Raw genomic sequence first — 20,086 nt, 5'->3', positions numbered from 1 at the left:
AGGCTTTGTCTATTATATCAAATCTCGGGTCCTCAAAATAGAGACTCAAGTCAAGTCCACACCTAGGAAAAAACAGTTATGGATCAATGTGACCGAAATATAGAAGGATTTCTTCTTGCTATATCACAAAATTCACAAATAATCAGTATATTGGCTGGTCAGGACTATTGTACATGGGTATAGGGGTCATCAAACAAAAATCTTTTCCGCGTGGACAGTGAAGAGCAAAAGTAGGAATGATGTTTGAAATCCAGATATATATTATACACTTTGATTCCACTAAAAGAAGTGATATCTTGTACAGCCCAGGCCCGTGTTTGGTAGATAATACTGTGTGCCACTGCGCCCGTGAAACTAATATGATGCTATCTAATCCTCCGCAGCAACTCAAACCCCAAAATACGTGTCAGAAACAGTTATTTACAATGACAGTGACATAAATTACTTCATAAATGATGTATTACACTCTATTTTCATCTCTCAAACTGCCTGGAGAAATGGACAGAAACTTCATCTAATCAATTCTTCAACATGCTGATATGTGCTGTCTCGCAACTTCTGCAAGGCGCTGATGTCGGCTACAATCTGGCCCTGGGGGTTTGATTTTACACAAGTCCAAAGTAAAGGGAAAGTGCATCAGATACTCTTGATGCTGGTGTGTTGTTTTTTTTTTCAAATGCATGCGATGTGTAGAGAGTAGAAAATGAGAAGGCTGTTTGCAGACATCAGATAGGTTTGGCCCCAGGTCCTAAACCCCCTCAGGAGCTTTCTTGATCCGCGTTCTGTCGAAAAGTAACTTCAATTCACTCCACACTTCCTCCAATTCCTCTTTCAGGCAATGCACACCTCGTTCTTTCCGCCAAACCAGCCGACTCAGCTGCCTCTCCTGAAAGTCAATCTGCCTCCCTGCTACTATCTATCCTGGGGTCCAGCGGTCCCAAATTCCCAAGCCTTACTCGCCGTAAACTCAATCTTTCACCGCATCCGCCATCCGCACGCATTCGGCCCATTCATGACAAAACGCTGTCCGGGGTGTTATATTTTTTAGCTTACCTTCTTGACGCGTCCGCTCTTGGTGCCCACGAAGACCAGCGAGTGGTTCTTGTAGACGTAGCCGATAACGGACGTCATTTTGTCGGCGGCTTCGGTGTAAAGAGGCTTCCCGCGCACCATCTCGGACACGCCCAGAGGCGCGTTCATGTCGAGTCCGCAAAAGTCGTCGTCGATGGTCAGAAGCTGAGAAAAGGGACAAAATGATGAGTCAATTTGAACAACTGGAGTCTTGAAGGTTTCAAAGTACAGAGTCAAAGTGATGAAGACAAGCAAATGATGATACAAGGCCAAGTTACAAGTCAGATCTGTGGAGAGGGGCGATCAATCATTGTAAGAATATTTTTCAAGGTGTTTTTCATCCAATTATGTTATTTTGTTGCTTTTGTTGTTTTCCAAATGCTCTATTATTAGTTTTACAAAGATAAAAAGCCTGCAATTAAGTAAAATCTTTAGGTGTCTGTACTTTTTCTTTTCAATTTATTTTACAGGACCACATTTTACAAATATCTCTGCAAAATACTTTTTTCTCTCAAAGCATATACTTAAATATTTTTCCTTTTTTTGCTTATTTGAAAGGAGCAACCTGTACAGTATCTGTCGTTACCAAATGTGAGTACTTCTTCCACTTTTGTTTGAACTGCACTGGTAGAACACATTAGAAATAAGGATTTAAGACATGCACCATCACAACTGAACTAGTAGAAGAACAGATTTATTGTGTGGGAAGTAATATTTTCATTTTCTATGCATGTTCTGTCGCTCCTGGTTCAAATCCAAGACATAGCATACAGCATTAATATTTATAATAAATGAAATATGAAGATGGGAGTGGACTGCAGTAGTCAGGCTCCGGCTCAGTAAGAGTGCCAGAGGCTGTACTGTCAGGCCCAATTCCCCACCGTCCACCAGCAAAACAGCTCCAGCAGAAAACGAAAGCAGCAAGATCCTCAGAGTGAAATGATTCAACGTGAATTGGGCGAAATAAAAAAGAGGAGGCATGCAGCTTTGTCATACAGCTCTGAGTCAAATGACTGAATGATTTATGAAATTTAGGGCACGGAAAGTCTGAAAATGTCTTAAAAGGGGAGTGGCTATAGTAGTTTCAAGTCGAGTAGCTTTTGAAGAGAGTTTTAAACACGATAAACGATAAAGATGGCAGATTTGCACTGGCTAACGGAACTATTAATGGAAATGTGCTTACTACTATCAGGTCATTGCAAACCACTCTGAGGGAACCCTTAACCGCCACAATCAGCCTACATTAGAGGTCTCAAACTCACAAAGCAGGCACCTCAAATTTATTTCCATCCAGTGTGTTATTATTTTTCACCATCTTGTATTGATGATGGAGAGAGAATGACCACTGCACAAAGCCTTCTCCAGCTCCAAACACTCTCACTGGGGTTCAGACCTGTAGTAGATTCGTTTCTGCTTCTCTTCAAATGTTTTCTCTGCTGCATGCCAATGATCTGACCCTTCTCAAACACATCTTTTCATTGACCACGGGATTTGTCTTTCCACAAGTTGCCATATTAAACAATGATATATTCATGTAGACAAGTAGTTGGCAGTCGTTAGAAAGGTATATATTGCACAGTTAAGTACATATAATCATTAATAATTACATTACTTGTGATTTATCCATGGGCAGCTCACTCGGGTACAATTATAATTCTTCTACCCACCTACGCTTCTGAAACTTGTCCTTATGTAATTGATTATTTTTTGGCAATTATGATTATGACTGCATTGACAACAAAAACAAACCAAATATGTTAACAGTTGCTATATGCTTTGTGCGCTGGTCCCTGGACTTCTCCTGCTGGGCGTTCTCACTGTGGGCAAAATGATTTATAGGTTTTGATAAAGTATAATGGTTGTGCGGATTGGTCATTATGCTCCGCGTATGGATGAATTCGAAACACACTGACTTCAAAACAGAGCCAGCCCTCGCTTGATTAATAGCTTGGCAACGCAAATGGTAACTTGGAGGACAAAAGCTATTCATAAAAAAAGCACACTGAGAACCCAAAAATGGAATAAACCCTATGTGTGTTTGGAAAACTGGAAAACACATATAAAATCATATTCATGAGAAAATGTACATGTTCCCAGTGGTTTGGAGTTTTAAAATGTGGTTAGTTAAAACACTGCTTTAGTAAACAGTAAATGTAATGTTGTTATGAAACTTTTTTGATGGGTCAGTGATGAAACGCAGTCTTTTGTATACAGACTACAAAGGTATTTACGTTCAGATGTGTCGTGGTTTGTTAAGCAAACTGAATAAAATTACCTCTAAACTAGGGGTGTAATCAACAAAAGGAATTCTTGGTTCATCAATTCCACCGATTATAATTCAGCCATATATTTGACTCAAAGTGCACTCACAAGAAAAGAAAAGTATTCGTAAATTGTGTAATTGTATGTAAAAACGCAAAATACAGTCACAATTCATTCATAAATCTCCAACTAACTCACGTCATGTCTTCACCTTTCTGCTGTAATCCATATAAACCATTTATACATTCACTATCAACCGATTAATCGACTTACAACTCTACTTCAAACTATAAAAAGGTACTTGTGTTTGGGTAGGTATGGTCACCATTATTGTTAACACTGTGATATAAGACAAGCATGTTATTCGCTGTGTGTTGAGGTGAAAAACACATCCTGGCTAATTACATGAAAATAAATATAGTGTCTTGTTAAACGTGTGATATGCATTATTGGGTGAATTTTCTATGGCAGTATCTGGAGGCGACCTTTTTCCAAATGCACTGCCGGTCAGAAGCTTCACACTGAGCCGCACAGGAAATATGGGCTGTGCTTTCATTGGACGAACAGACCACGGCTGGTCCGAGCCACATCCAGCTCCGGGCTACACCATTATGTGAGCGGGTCATGCGAAGTGGTGGGAATGATCAATACCCATGACCTGAAAATGGGTCAAGATCGTGTCAGCTTATTATAAGGGCAAAACGGAGACAATAGACCGATAGAGACAAAGGACGTGCTGCAGACAATCACGCACGGCTTTAGCTGTGGTGTTTACGGTCATGAATATCAAATGTTGTGCTTTTTAAATATAGTGCTTTTCTACCAGTATGCAATAAATGAATCTCTGCCTGGCAAAGTTCTCAATATGTCAGAAATAAAAAAGAAATATTCTTTTTAATACATAATCTAAAGACATGCAGTAGTTATAATAGGGCTACAACTAAACATAATTTTAGTTGTCCACTAGATTATTATTAGGATGATATTATGAATGTATTTTGAAACTTTTAAGTACATTATCAACCAAATAAACATAGAACTGTGGTGACTGAAGGCTTCAAGGGAGAGAATATTTAAGAATAAAGTATATTATCAACTAAATTATTTATTCTTCTTTGACATTTTGAATGAATAATGCCACTGTCATCGTTATAAAATGCTCTGTCCTTTTGTATGTGTTTTAGAGTCTGTATAGTCCAGATAACTTTTACAATTATCAAAATACACATACTATAACTATTTTCTATATTAGTCGATTAATCGTTGCAGCCTTAATTTTAAACATTTGTGTTTTAGTGGTTGAAAGTAAGACCTCATCTGCCTTCAATTATGTGATAACTAGCTTTTGCCACAGATGCTAACAGTCATTTTTGAACTGCCAACATCTTCAAAAGACAATACTGTTTAATTACACTTTCGATTCAAAGAAGTCACATTCAAAGCTCTGTACTTGTTATTACACTGGCACAATTTTGATCTGCTTTTTTTATGTCCAACAATGAATCCCATTACATTCTGTAGTAGCACCCAGATGTGTTTAAATTTTGGAGTACATGTGCAGCCAAGTGTAGTAACAGTGCATAAAAATGACTGGTTGTCCCTAACGACGGGACGACAGAGTAGAGCGAGAGGAGTATTTGGATTTCAGCCAAAGCAGTAAGGCAGAATCAGGTCACTGTCAGCTATATCCATCTTTGAGGCTCTGTCCCAGTGCCAGCACCCACACAAAGGGGTCTCTCTTCTGGACCGGGTGAGGGATCGGCCGATATGAGGCGAGAGGAGGAGAGGAGGAGAGGAGGAGAGGAGGAGAGGAGGAAAGGAGGAGAGGAGGAGAGGAGGAGAGGAGGAAAGGAGGAGAAGGCGCAACAAACACAGGTCCAAAATGACTCAAAGCCCCCTCCACAAAGCTCTCTGATGTACGTCCTAATCTGGGTTTGTATTGCTTGTAAAGGTTAACTTTGTTGACTTTTTAACATATTTTATGGCGCAACTGTTTAAAGTATGTAGGTAAATGTTTTTTCATTATGAGGGGCATGTCCTATTTGTTCATTATTTAGATATAGATAGAACTATGGCCTGTTTAACTGGTTCACTGGAGCAGATTGGTACAAAAGTGTCTCCACTGTCTGGCCCGTTTAAGCGGATTATAAGAGGTCTAACTTCCAAATATGGCTTGCTGTTGGCTCCCGGAACGCTTTTGAGCGAGTTGATTGGACAAGAGAGAACACAGACTCGGTTGAAAACAAGGTGGCAAAAAATAAAAATAGAAAACACTAATTTCTCACCAAACGCTGACTTGAATGTGTATGTTGAGCCGACCTGCTCAGCAAACAAAGCCAGCACACATTAGCAACAGATTTTTATCATCACATCCAGATAAACAGGAAGTCTAGTTCCCCATTTACACGTCGTACGGCGCCACAAACTCGGAATGACCAAATGTCTTGTAGTTAAAATGTACATTTCAGGTTATTTTTCAGAGAACCTTTGTGATGATTTGGAGGCGTCATGTAGCAGACCTCTGGACCCAAAGGACGGGAAGATTCCGCCATTAAAAGAAGCCGACTAGTCTAGGTGCGAGGGCCAGTCGAAATGTGACTTTATTTAAACTTGTAGTCTTGTTATGGTCAAAACTTGAGTTCTATTTTAATGCTGCATTCACATTTGTCCTGGTTTGGTCCTGGTTTGAGTCCAGTTTAGTCCTGATGAAGTCCTGTTTTATTCCTGGTTCAGTTTTGCATTTGGTCCCGGTTTGGTGTTTAGTTGTTTAGTGCTTGTTTAATCCTGTTTTAGTCTCACTTGCTCAGATCTTTTCCAGTTTCTTCCTGTGTAGTTCTGATTTGTACTGACTTTTGTACTGATTTAGATGTCATTCAGTCCTGCTTTAGACTACTGTTTTTAGTCCTGCTAAACTAAGAATTCTAACACTTTTTTTTAATCTAAATTCACTAAGACATGTCATTTTATCTTATTTTACTACAGCTTTTATGATCACAAAGAACTATTTCCCTTGATAGAAAATGACAGTAGTGCCTGCCTTCATATGATTAGTCACTTTACCCCAAACCTAGTGTGCTTAATGACTGACCTGCCGGGTTGATTGGCAGCTCTGTAGAATTATGACATGACTAAGTGTTTTTTTTTTGTAAGATATAATGTCAACATTCAATTTAACCATAATCAAACACGAAAGGTGAAACTGCAAGTTGAGATTGTGTTGCTTTCAAAGGACCTGTCAGTCAAAACTTCTTTTTTCTTCCTTTTTTGGCACATCCGGTCTGCTCAAGTTCTAGATTCTTCTAAAGGCGGTGGGTGGGCATTTTCCATTTCAGACAAATAAGTTTCATTTCTGCATTTTGAGTGAATGCACTGACAAAGAGGTTGATCCTGGAGTCGAGAGTGTAAACCATTTCTTGCCATTGATTATATTATTTCTACACAGAATGAGCAAAAAACGTTAACAAAAACTAAAAAGAAATAACGATCACTTTTTTGTACTAAAGCTGGACTTTCGTGTAGCGCTTTAGCTGGTTGTTCATTAGGTTTATTGTAAGCTTTTTTGTGTCATAAATGTATCTTCTTGTGTATGTATATTACAGAGAGAGGTAAAGTGTTTGTTAGTACGTGTTTATCAATCTTCAAGAGCATCACAAGTAAATCTAGTCCTACATTCTACTTATTTATCACTAGGGTTGTCAAGATTATTAGGTTAATCAATAATTGTGATTATTCTGGTCACAATATAATCGTAAAGACATTTTTAGAAGACGATTTAAGTTGTTTTTTATTCAATTAAAAGAAATGTGACAATTTCAGAAGCAAAATGAAGTCCTTTCTGTTCAGTCTTTCCTCAGAAAAAGAAATCTGAATGTAAAGGGCTTTTATCAAACTGTTAATGTCAAATTGATCATTCACAAAGTTTGATTTCCTAAAGCAGGTCCCACATCGAGGAGCAGTAATGTGTTAAGAAGATAAAGAGGAAAGAAAATTTTGGATTTTATTGTTGTTTTAACCGGCAATAATTGTCAAATCGCAACGTTGATTCTCACAATTAACATTTTAAATCGATTTATCTATTTATCACAAAATAAGATGATTGCTAAAATGTTCATAGCGGTTTGTATGCATTAAGTCTTTTGTCTTCATCAACAAAAACTCATAGTGAAATCAAAAGCACTCGCTCCACACTGACAGTAAAGCCGTGCTGAAGAGTCTGGCAGAGGAAGTTGATGTCACTTGTTTAATCACAGAATAATGATATTGTGATGGATTTTGACCTTTTGCGAGCGGTATCATGTACGGAGAGTTAATTAGCCGGAGCGGAGCGGATGTGCGGATGGAGAGGGCTGAAGTGTGCGTCCGTGTGGGAGGCTGAGGCTGAGGGTCTTAAGGAAGCCTCAGGTCCCCTCTTTTCCTCCGGATGTGCCCTGGACCGACTCATTTGCAGCAGCATTCGTGCTCAAGGATTCATCTTTGGAATCAGGAAATGGTGAAGGAATGGCTGCCGATTTAATTAAACACGAAGGAGGAGAAATGTAAAGTATTATAGGATGAAAAAGTTTGGAAGGAATGACTCAAAAATCCTTGAAAAACATACATTCTTACTGATCTGACCTGTAACTTTATAGTTTCACATCGCTCATCCTTACTTAAGTATTATTTAGACTTTGTTGAGACAAAAGGGGCACGACAGACCAAACTGAACCGGTTACTCTCTGCTTGGTGGGCAAAGACTAACCTCACTGAGCCACTGTTGTCTAGGGACGTCAAGATTATTAGATTAATCGATAATCGTGGTAATTCAGGTCACATTATAAGTATTTTCTGTTCAATCTAAAGCCCAAAAATAGACCCACATGTAAAGAACTTTTTTTTATCTGACTGTTTTTGTCACATTTAAGTTTATTTTGTCTTTCAGAAAGTTCAGTTTGGTAAAGCCGGTCCCAAACTTGAAGAGCAGTAACAAGTTAGTCCTCGGGAAGGAAAGAGAATTCAAGATTTAGTTTAGTCACAGCCTCAATAATCGTGAATAATCATTGAATTGTGGTGTTTTTTTGTCACAATAATCGTAACACTAACATCTGATATTGTGACATCCCTACTGTTGTCATGACTATTTGTCTACTTGTGTGTTATCATTTTGAAGTGCGAAATAAGTAGTTTTTTAGGCTGAGGTTCGAATAAAAAGTATTTGATCGTAAACCTATTTATGTATTTGTTGATTGTAAGGTAAAATCAAATTGATCATCAGGATTGATCAACACAAGGACAAAATGCCAAGCCTAATAAGACCTATACGTTTTCCAGTCACGTGTATTGGAAGCGCAAGAAGTGCTGCTGCAGTGACTCAGACAAAAATAATAATAAATTAATAGCGGCAAATTGAAAACGAGAAGGCGATCGCACATGACAAATGTGGAAGAACGGCCCGTGGCATGTTAGCTAATGACGTGTAATTAATGATCATTAGCGGATGGCACGAGAGGGCAGGCTCTGTTCTACCGCGGCACGTACGGGCGACCTCGTCTGGTGGGGTCAGCGCGAGAGGACGACGCGTACACCAGGAGCGCGAGGGATGTACGGCTGTCGAGATTCTTCTGTGATAACTCGGGTCACAGTATAATTATAAGAACTAAATAAACAAACAACAGGTATTTCAATTGAATATCTAATTATTATGGCCAAAATCATTGTGATTAATGATAAAATAAAGATAGATTACTGACAGTTTAAACATGTTTTGGATACTAATATTATAATAGTAGTCATATTATTAATATTGCTCTTCCATTTGCGCAACATAGCCAAAATCAGAAGAATCCTGCCTAAAAGTGATGCCGAAAAACTTATCCATGCATTTGTAACGACTAGATTAGACTACTGTAACTCCCTGCTCACAGCAGGTCCTAAAAGCTCCATAAAAAGCTTTCAACTGGTTCAAAATGCAGCAGCAAGATTACTAACAGGAACAAAAAGAAGAGAGCACATTACGCCGGTGCTGAAGTCTCTTCACTGGCTCCCCGTCGAGTTTAGAATCAAATTCAAAATTCTACTCTTGACCTACAAAGCCATAAATGACATGGCCCCATCCTACCTCAAAGATGCTATAGAACCATATCATCCAAACAGAGCTCTTCGCTCTCAGAATGATGGCCTTCTGGTGGTCCCAAGAGTCTCTAAAAGTACTGTAGGAGGTTGAGCGTTTAGCTACCAAGCTCCTGTGTTATGGAATCAGCTCCCGACCCATGTTAAATATGCTGACAGAGTCTCTTCATTTAAGTCCAGGCTTAAAACGTTCCTCTTCGAAATCGCTTATGGTCAGACTAGTTAGGAACAGAAACATAAACCCACAGCTTTAGCTACGCTGCCCTAGGAGTAACTATGCTGGGGGAAGTATGGCAGCTTGAGCACTATCCTCTTCTTCTTCTGACTACTTATGCTATCAAACAATATTTATTTTTTGATTCCACTTGCAAACTGTTCACCGCCTTCTTTTCTTTCTCTCACTCCTGAGGACCTGTGGACCCAGATGCCCCTCCCCTGGTGAAGTGGTCCCTGCCCTGTGTGGACGGTCCCTCATCTGCCTGAGGAGTGGGTCCAGCTCGCCCCCGACGGTCCCTCATCTGCCTGAAGAGTGGGTCCAGCTCGACTCCGACGGTCCCTCATCTGCCTGAAGAGTGGGCCCAGCTCGACTCCGACGGTCCCTCATCTGCCTGAGGAGTGGGTCCAGTTCGCCTCAGTCGGTCCCTCATCTGCCTGAAGAGTGGGTCCAGCTCGACTCCGACGGTCCCTCATCTGCCTGAAGAGTGGGTCCAGCTCGCCTCCGACGGTCCCTCATCTGCCTGAAGAGTGGGTCCAGCTCGACTCCGACGGTCCCTCATCTGCCTGAAGAGTGGGTCCAGTTCGCCTCAGACGGTCCCTCATCTGCCTGAAGAGTGGGTCCAGCTCGCCTCCGACGGTCCCTCATCTGCCTGAAGAGTGGGTCCAGCTCGACTCAGACGGTCCCTCATCTGCCTGAAGAGTGGGTCCAGCTCGCCTCAGACGGTCCCTCATCTGCTTGAAGAGTGGGTCCAGTTCGCCTCAGTCGGTCCCTCATCTGAAGAGTGGGTCCAGTCCGCCTCAGTCGGTCCCTCATCTGCCTGAAGAGTGGGTCCAGTTCGCCTCAGTCGGTCCCTCTTCTGCCTGAAGAGTGGGTCCAGCTCGACTCAGTCGGTCCCTCATCTGCCTGAAGAGTGGGTCCAGCTCGACTCAGTCGGTCCCTCATCTGCCTGAAGAGTGGGTCCAGTTCGCCTCAGTCGGTCCCTCATCTGCCTGAAGAGTGGGTCCAGCTCCAGTCTCCTTGTGTCCGTCTGTCCGTCTGTGAGAGTCGGATCTCTCCTTCACTGGAACTCCTCCAGGTTTCTACGCTTTTTTCCCAAAGAGGTTTTTTTTGTAGTTTTTCCTGGCCGAGAAGGAGAGTCTAAGGACAGAGGACCCTGGGACATCGTCCATCGCCACCACAGACATTGTCTGACTCCATCGCCACCACAGACATTGTTGATTCATTTCTCCCTGTGGCCCTCAGAGGCAACTGTTGTTGTGATTGGGCCTTACAAAAATAAATTGATTTGATTTGATTTGATTAATAAGTCCCATGTTAAAACAACTATTATTGAATTTGACTTGGTTTCATGTGAATAAAACAATGATCTAGACAAGAACATCAAGGAAAGGTAGTTCTGTTCTCTGGTGGTAGAGCGGGAAGTATCTTTGTTGGCAATGTGATTATTGATTTTTCCATTCCTAGTAGACGTAACACACTTATGGCTGTTTAGGTCACATTAACTTAATTAGTGATCTTTAGACCAGTGGCGGCAAACTCATTTCAGGCCACGGGCCAAAAATGACATAAAAAAGACAAAAACAAATAATAAAATAAATAGCTTTATATACCCTAGTAATAGTTCTATGTGGACACTGTTGCACAAATCTGCAGCAGAAAGACTGAGTCCATATTTATGCATCAGCAGCAGGAACAGGAGCTTTTAATATGAAATGTTACTATCACAGAACTGTTGATATTGCTGCACAAACTCAATATGAGCTCACCATTTTTATAGTTTAAGCTTATTTTAGCAACAAATTATTCATGCAGTAAATGTGGTCTTTCATGTTCATACTTTATTACACTCTGACCTGTGTTTTCACCTGTGGCTCCTGATCTGTCCAGGTTTGCACTGGTTTGGATGTTTTCTTCACAGAGCATCATTACAGAAGTTTGTTTTATTGATGTTAGCTCCACATTAGCGCCACATTAGCACAGCTCTAACGTTCACCAAACCGTCTCCTTTCTTCATTCCATGGGTTTCGAAAAAACACACGTCCTGCTCCTGCAGCACACGCAGCAGCACAGGGGAGGGGCCGCAGCTGCAAAGGATTGTGGGACATGTAGTAGTAAAATAAATGCTATTAGCTATCATAAATTAACTAGAAATGTTCGGCGAGCCAGATTAAAACGTCTGGTGGGCCCCCGGGCCGCATGTTTGACACCCCTGGTTTAGATAATGAAGCGAAATGATGAGGTGTTTCATTATTTGTTTTAATCCACTTTCATTCATAGATTATATTTCCAAAAATGCTAATTGTTTTGTTTTTATGCCAGTTTTGAGTAAGATCTTGTATTCTCAAATATCAAATAAGATATCCAACATCAATTCAGTAAATGTTTTGTATCTAATCCGTCAGCAAAACGAAACATAAATGTATTTATTATTAGTTTATTTGAACTGGGATCGTGCATATTAATCAACATTTCTGTAAATGTGCCAGTATTAGCTGTAGTTTAGCTAGTTTCCAACTGTAGTCACAGGCAAGGTGTAGAATGCCAGCAATATACAAAACATAACATGGACAAGCATAACACTGGACAAAGACTCATTAGGCAGCAGCACAACAGCAGCATTTTAACTATGGTCACAAGTTTGATTCTCAAGTAACCATGATTGTATGTTTAAAAGTTCTGTGTGTATTAGCATTGCGTATGTGCGATGGTATTGTGTTCCAAAACTACTGGTATTGTGTTCCAAAACTACTGTACTGAAAAAGCAGATTGACCAAAAGCACTTTTTTTCAGGGGGATGACTAGATTATTTGAGCAGATCTGGTGTGTCTGCTACTCCAACTAAAGAAAAGTGGTGGTGGGGCGAGCCCATGCAGGATTTTAAAACCAGGTTGGCATCATGAAAATGTATCATGTTATAACTGGCATTTTTAGATCATTTTTACATCATTTTTACATAAAACACCTTATTTATATATGAAAACATTACATCATGAAAAAGGTGTAATTAATGTATTTATATTTATTACTACAGAGAAAGTATCAATTGATTTAATTATTATTATATATTTTTTTTCACCTACAGTGTCTCAATAATCACAACAAAACTAACCTTTGATATTCTAAAAAAGAAAAGAAAAAAACTGAAGCGGAATGAATGTCGCAGAAAGAAAGAAAAGAGGAGAGCAAAACTATTTCCATTCCCTGCTCACCATGGCGAGGACGCGAGGCGAGAAGCGTCACATGTGCACGCAGCCGTGAATCAAGCGTGAGAGGGAAGAGGGCCCATTTATTGCATTGCCGCCACTGCTTTTTTGTTGTTCTGTTTTTTCTGCTGACACAGTGAACATGGAGGGTGCAGGCGGCTTTTTATAGGTCACATGCCACTTCACAATGATCTATGGATGCAGACTTGTACTGTTGAGCATGCATTATGTAGCTTAGCCTAGCGGAACCATTTGGGGGAGAAAGAGTACGTCCCTCTCTCCTCTTTACTGGCCGTCATGTCACTTTGAAGGTCATTCTGTTTTTATAAGGTATAAATAATCAAACTTTGGTAAGGCATATTTCTATTGACTGAAAAGAGCTTAAATCAGTCAGGTTAGGACACTAAACTGAAGGGAAACAGCACTTTTATCTCAGGAGATTAACAGTTCTTATATTTGTGGGTGTTATACTTCATTCGTCCAGGACTGTTCCATTTTAGAAAAAGATTCAGTTGTATCATCTGGACATTTTAACTCCCATCCAAGAATCATACTCAATCTGCGATTCGAGTCTGGGAACTCAGATATGTATCCTACACTGAGTAAGCCCTGCCCTCCGGGCGGGACCTCCTGATGAAGTATTTGGTTTCACTTGAAACTGTAATGGGCTATCTACATCCTATTGTAAACTGACTTTCTCTCTCTCCTCACTGAGTACCTGATTAGCATCAGAATGCCCTGGGCGTCTACCGCTCCAGGGTTTCAAGACATTATTATATACGACTGGAAGGTTGAATCTTAAACCTCCATTTCTGTCTTTTTTAAAGAGGCAATCTTTGTCAAAAACGAGAATAATAGGAGAATAAATGTGCATGTCTCCTTAAGTTGTAGTTCTGACATTAATGAAATGCAGTTACTTGTATTTTGGCTAATCTATCAATTATAAATATCTATATGTTTCTGTTCAAAGGTTTATGATGGAAAAAATTACTAGAAAGATTTTTTGTATCTTGACTAAATATCTACTTGCTTAGAAAGATATACTTCGATTAACTTATACGAGCTATTAAAGTCAGTCAAGTGAATAATCTACTTTATCATCTGCCAGCTAAAAAGAAAAGGCAATATTTTAGAGCAGCAATTTGCACTAGCATCACAGGTACGTTAAAATACGTTTGACTTAACAATCTTTTCCTCACATTTGCACTGAAAGTGTGAACACTCGTGTGTTCATATAGACACACTCCTATAATGAGCCCAGCGACTGCTCACTGTCCTCCTAATTGGGGAAAAACACGATGTTGGAGATACAAGGCATTTTAACGACATTAAAAAGTTTTGAGAAAGAAAAATGAAAGTGAAGAAAATCCAGCAGTAGAATAAAAGAGCATGGCCTTCTTCTCATCTTTGTTACTTATTGTCACGGCGACAGACTGACATGCAAAGCTATTAAAAATAATGGTTTGTGTTTTGCCTTTGATTAACAGACTGCTTTTCAAACAGACTTGAACGTTCAGTTGACAATGCAGTTAATATAATAATTAGACTTGTAGTTTCTTTTGCTGGAGGTTCCAACTTTGTGATACTGCTACATCAGATTAAATAACTTTAAGTAGTATTCGTGTCAGTAATGTAGTGTCTTTATATTTACTAAACACTATTCCACTGACCATAGTTCATTTAATTCATGGGTTCCAGCTTCCTTTTATCCATGTGTTTCAGAATGTTCAGAAATAAGGACAACATTTGGAATGGGAAAACACCCTCAAAATATCACGTACAACAGAAAGGTGAACCTTTAAATATTTGTGGGACTTTAAGGACTTTTTCCTATTCAAAATATATAATATTTCAAAATTAGAAGTAAAAGTGAATCATTGGGTTCATCCAGTAAAAAATCGAACCTCTCAAGTAAACAGAGAGTATAATAAAATATTTTGCAAAGGGACGTCCCTCTGCTGAATAAATGACATTTAAATTTTGTATCAGAGTACCTCAATCTGCTTTTCAGCTGTGATTTGACATTATACTTTTCGTTTACTTAAGGCTGAGGCAGATAAGCCCGAGATGACCATTCAAACGAGACAACTATCACCCAGCCATATTGCAATATTCTTTAACATTGAAAAACAGTATGATTCGATATTCACATCCCTACTGTGAAACGCATCGTGACGCTATATCCCTGTTTTACACTGTAGTTTAAGTGTTCTCATTTACCGCACCCCCGTCTCCAGACCAGTATGACATCGTGTGAGCACATGTGTGTCAGAAGCCCTCCCTCACTTCTACAGGATCTAATTTATGCGGCGCTGGTGATGCTGTGGCGCGTGCTGAAGCGGCATCATCCCTCCTCCTCAGCACTGCACCCCTGACCTGACAGCTCCGGCCCGGCTGTGATTTATCAGCCGCACGGTCGCAGACAAAAGCACCTTCCTCACTTAAGATTTACTCCGGGATAAATATTAGAGCTCGTGGAGCAAACTAAAGAGATGGTCGGCTTCGTATTGTCAGTTTAATAGCCAACACGGACGATGATCTAATGTTTATAAAAATCTAAGATGGTTTTATATGGTATGAAGCGGCATGCATGAGGTGGAACGGTAACTATAAAGTTCCTGAGTGAATGAAGGTCAAAGGTTATAGGGATGGGCTATCCAATGACTTCTAACAGGACTTAAATAAAGACTAGACAATAGACATGTTGATCATAAGCCATGTTTCGACTGGCCCTGATCCCCCAGACTGGTTTGCCTGGAACTACTTGAGATATTTGGAACGGTTCTTTTAATGGCTGAGTGCGTCTCCATCCTCTGGGTCCAGAGTCAGAGCTCTGCCACAAGAACGATGGTTTATTACATGATCTAGTCAATCTATTTTCTCTTTATATCTGCCTTTTTTTCAGAGTCTGCATTCTCACTTGTCCAATCATCTCACGGTAAAGGGTTGTGGGAGTCGAAGAGAGCCAGAGCACTTTGTAAGCTAGACCTCTCATGGTCCGCCCCGGAGCCCTTTACATGGGTGGCTTCACTCAAAACAGTGGAGACACTTCCACAAACCAGCGGATACAAGCCCCGATAACATTTTGGTAGTCAAGTTTGGTCCATTGTATTATAAATCTACATTGTATTAAGACTGTAAAACCCAAAGCTACAATATGTAACTTTTCTGTTTGGGTGTCCGCCACCTGCTTGTGTCCATGGAGGTGTTATTGCCTTGCCTGGAACCTTCCACAACATGTCAAAAGACTTCTATCTCTTGCATTTTTTCAGTGTTTTTATTCCCCAAAAATACCTTGAGTATTCTTCATGTGAATGCCATACTGTGGAATATTCCAGGCAAAGCAATATTGTCTTCATAGAGCTAAGCAGGACCCTGCACTAGGCTAGCAAACATTATTTTACACCATTCACACCACAAATATGACAGATTGTGCACATAACATTCTACTTTGTTTCCTTCTAAGCATTATTTCTCAAAACACTAGAGTGAATTTAAATGTTGTACATAGAACAGGATTAGGAGGGTTCAGCTGAGGTGACAGCAGTTACACATTTTCAGTCGAGCACATTTGAACAATAAAATGCTACAAATGGCCTAGCTTTAGAAATATGATGACTATACATGCAGGACCTAATTTAGTCCTGTTTTTTCTGGGTGGAATAGTGGTAAATTAAATGAGGCGAGTCACTGAATTTGTAATGTTGTTACAAAGAATGGAATTATGGTAATTTGGCTGCGCATTCAGCTGCATTGTTTTAAGGAGGGCAGATTAAAGGAGGCAGTGGATGGTTAACATCTTATTGTAATGGGACGGGGCACGAACACTAGTACAGAGCGTTCACCAGGACGTCCTGCAGAGCTCCAGGGCTCATTATGTTACATTATGTGAACATGAGCCCATTTACCAACCAATAATTTACCAAGAGTCTGAGGGCAGTCACTGTGGTAGTTTGTGTACTGTCCATGCAATTTGGATTTTGAAAGCACTACGTAACAATCTGCCACCTCCTTACCTCCATTAAGATGTTATTTTTTTAGCTATAAAAACACCAAACACAAGATATATAGGTTTGATGCCATATTTCAGTAAAAAAACAAAAACATTGCCATGGAAACTAGCAGGTGGTGTACCTCCCCCCAAAAAGTCACATAGTACACCTTTAAATGGAGTGTGCATTGGAATAAACTACACAATATTAGGTTTGCAGGGATTACAACTCCTAATTATGTTTTCAAATCTGGATTCAGTTCCCAGTGACTATTTAAAGTATGATTTTGATTCAATTGTGATTAATCTGTTAAAACTAAGTTAAAATCTACTCAAATTTTGTTTCGAACGTGATCAAATATTTGTTATGAGAAGAAACCCTAGAAATAACCCTAACAAAATTTCCCCTTGTGTGGACATTAAAGGATTATCTTATCTTATCTTAACATCTCCTTCAGTGGTTTGATTAAGACTTTTCCTGATTCTAAAATGAGACAAAACCAGGTTTAAAATTGGATTAAAATTCTAAATAAGATATAAACCAAAACATCAATATAGCTGTCTCTAACTAACAATGATGTATTTGTATGCAAGGACACATTCTATATGGCCAGAAGGCTGAGGGTTACCTTAAAATACAATGTGTCTTCCATAAAAGCAACAGGATTATAACATAAGACTAACACCATTACAGTATTAATCCAAAACCCTTAGAATACTCACTGCGCTGCTGCAGGGAATGTCCTTGACCTTGAGCCAGGCCAGGTCCAACGTGCCCTCTCCCTTGTAGCACGACTGCAGCCGATCCTTGATTTTCTCGTTGATCTTTCGCAGAGAAAAGACACACAGCGCCGAGTCCTGTGTGGCCTGGCGTGGCCGTCTCTTCTGCCCTTTGGAGAAGACGGCGAAAAGGACATCGTCGTCTGGTGCTACGTCCAGCGAGCGAGCCAGGATCGCTCCCGCTTTGGACAGATAGGCCGCTTCCAATAAACGATATTCCACATTCCCCTTGACGCACCCGATGGGCACCTCCACGTAGGAGTTAAAAGCGGTGTCGGCCTTGCAGAGACGCACGATTTTAGACGTATACACCTGCTCCCGTCCAGTCGCGGAGGATCCTGTAGTTGGACCTCCGCCCATCTCCGGCTGCAGGGTCAAAAAGTACACAAAGTTCCCGCTAGCGAAGCCGTAAATGTAGTAAATGTCGAAGTCCGGGATCACGGTGAATGTGTCAGACGGGATTTTGATCATAGAGGCCACAAACTCGTCGTGGAACACATAAGCGAACATGCCATCCTCTTCGGAGTTTCTGGCTAACTTTCGGCTGGAGATGGTAGGAAAGTACTCTGGTTTGCCGTCTACAGCTGTGGCTACAAACAGCATATCTGGAGAGGCGTTTCCGTAGGATACAATCACCCCGAAAACTGAACCGCTCTCGTTGACCCCGGAAAGATAGTGCTCCTTCTTATGAAAGGGCTCTCCTAGCTTAAATAGGTCATCCAAGCGCAATAGTTTGCATATGCCCTGGTATAAGCTGCCGCAAGCTAGTAGCCTGTTCTCCCTGTAGTCCATCAAGAGCATTTTATTCACGTTGTTGGTGAGTGTCAATGGTTCGCTGCAGGGTTGGACGATGCGAGGAGGGTAGCACTTGCGGTTGTCATCCTCCGGTCCGGTTTCGTGAAACACTTGGACTTGCAAGCTGGGGGACAGTTTGTAGATGCGATTCACAGCACCTAAATAAACATTACCGTTGCGATAGTCCACGGCAAGATGGTTGAAAGTCCATTCAGGGTTTTCCGCGTGAAAAGAGGCGTAATGGTCCTGCTGTAAAGAGGCTGTGATCACCTGTGAGCCAGAGGTGAGCGCCTGGGGGCCGTGGACCATGGTCAGGCACGGTACAGGGAGGACCAGGCTGGAGAGGAAGCAGCAGGTGAAAAAACAGGTCCGCGTCCGAGAGAAGGACATGGTGACGGTTGTAAAAGCTCGAGCCGGCGGAACAGGGGAAGACAGTCCAGTGCTGTCAGCCAATCACGATCAGGCCTCTTTCGACAAGAAGGGCATCATGAACCTGCAGCGAGACACAGAGAGAAGCAGGATTAATGCTAATGAAATACAACACTACATGCGTTGTTTTGATTCATTTTCACAAGATTACCGGATTTTCCACACTAAAAAACGCACTGGATTATAAAGCACACACGGTCAATGAATGGTCTACTTTCGATAATTTTTCATTTATAAGGCGCGCCGGACTATAAGGCGCATTAAACGAAACAAAACGTGTACCACAGAAAATAGCTTCGAGGTCAGTGAGCACCACCAGAATTAATCCATATGGCTCACTGGATTATAAGGCACACAGTCGTTTTTTGAGAACATTAAAGGCTTTTAAGTGCGCCTTATAGTGCGGAACATATGGTAATTTACTACTTTGACCTTGAATATTCAACTTTTTGATTGAAGGGCGCTGATCAATTAAATAAATAATAATTAAATGATCTTGAAATAGTGAAAAAAAAAGCAGTGGAAGAGAATGTAGGCTGGATAAATAGACAAATCTAAGATAGTTTTATCAAGTCAAAGCAAGAAAGCATTTGGAATTAAAATGTGTACTATGTAACGTTTCTTCTTTTCTCCATGGAGATGTTGTTGCTTTGCTTAGAGGAGAGCAGGTGCCACCACCAGGGCAAGTAACAGGTCAGATCGGTGAAGAGGAGAAAACGCTCACAGTTGAATGACAGAATCAATGTTTTTTGAAGATAATTTACTATTGAAATAAAGCAATCCAGGCTGCGGAACAATCCAGGCAAAAAAATACTAGAAAAGATAGTTAGATTTTTGAGGAAACAAGAAAGAAAGAAATACCCTGCAGAACTCAAACTTTGTGATTTTATCTGTAAACGTAATAGCACAAACAACAATTGCACAACAAAGAACAACAACATATATTAAATTTTTCCCCCTTCAAAATAAAAGACGTTTTGGACGGGTTTGGTCCCAGCAGAGGTCCAGTTTGTCTTGTGTGCAGCCGCTCTAAAGCAGAGGATGCGAGGCTGTGTTGTCTTTGATGCAGGTGAGCGTGGAAAGGTCTCTGAGGATGTGATCAGCGTGGTGCAGCGCCATCCTTTTGCATGGCCCCCTGCCCCTGTCCACCCCTCCCAGCCTTTACGCTCAAGCCGCCATGCACCTAATTGATTCTCCCCTCGGAAAAGCAATTTGCATGCTTTGGCGATTCCT

The 20,086-nt window shown here is 40.8% G+C and overlaps 1 protein-coding gene across 2 annotated transcripts in view; it reads right to left on the bottom strand.

Moving 5' to 3' along the window:
* The window catches only part of plxna4 (plexin A4), a 313,531-nt gene that overhangs the window by 270,089 nt on the left and 23,356 nt on the right, over positions 1 to 20,086 (bottom strand). For both annotated transcript variants that reach the window (XM_072454782.1, XM_072454783.1), the window contains exons 2-3: positions 17,573 to 18,917; positions 1,054 to 1,236 (exon numbers count right to left, since the gene is read on the bottom strand). In XM_072454782.1, the coding sequence (XP_072310883.1) occupies positions 1,054 to 1,236; positions 17,573 to 18,814 (1,425 nt within the window). In that variant the 5' untranslated portion in view covers positions 18,815 to 18,917. The remainder of the gene's footprint in view (positions 1 to 1,053; positions 1,237 to 17,572; positions 18,918 to 20,086) is intronic.

The sequence above is a fragment of the Eucyclogobius newberryi genome, unplaced genomic scaffold (genome assembly GCF_026437365.1).
Source record: "Eucyclogobius newberryi isolate DKJ021-1_F unplaced genomic scaffold, fEucNew1.0.hap1 SCAF_2, whole genome shotgun sequence".
NCBI lineage: Eukaryota > Metazoa > Chordata > Actinopteri > Gobiiformes > Gobiidae > Eucyclogobius > Eucyclogobius newberryi.
The sequence above is the reverse complement of the archived record's forward strand: the minus strand, read 5'-3'. Positions and strand labels throughout refer to the sequence as shown.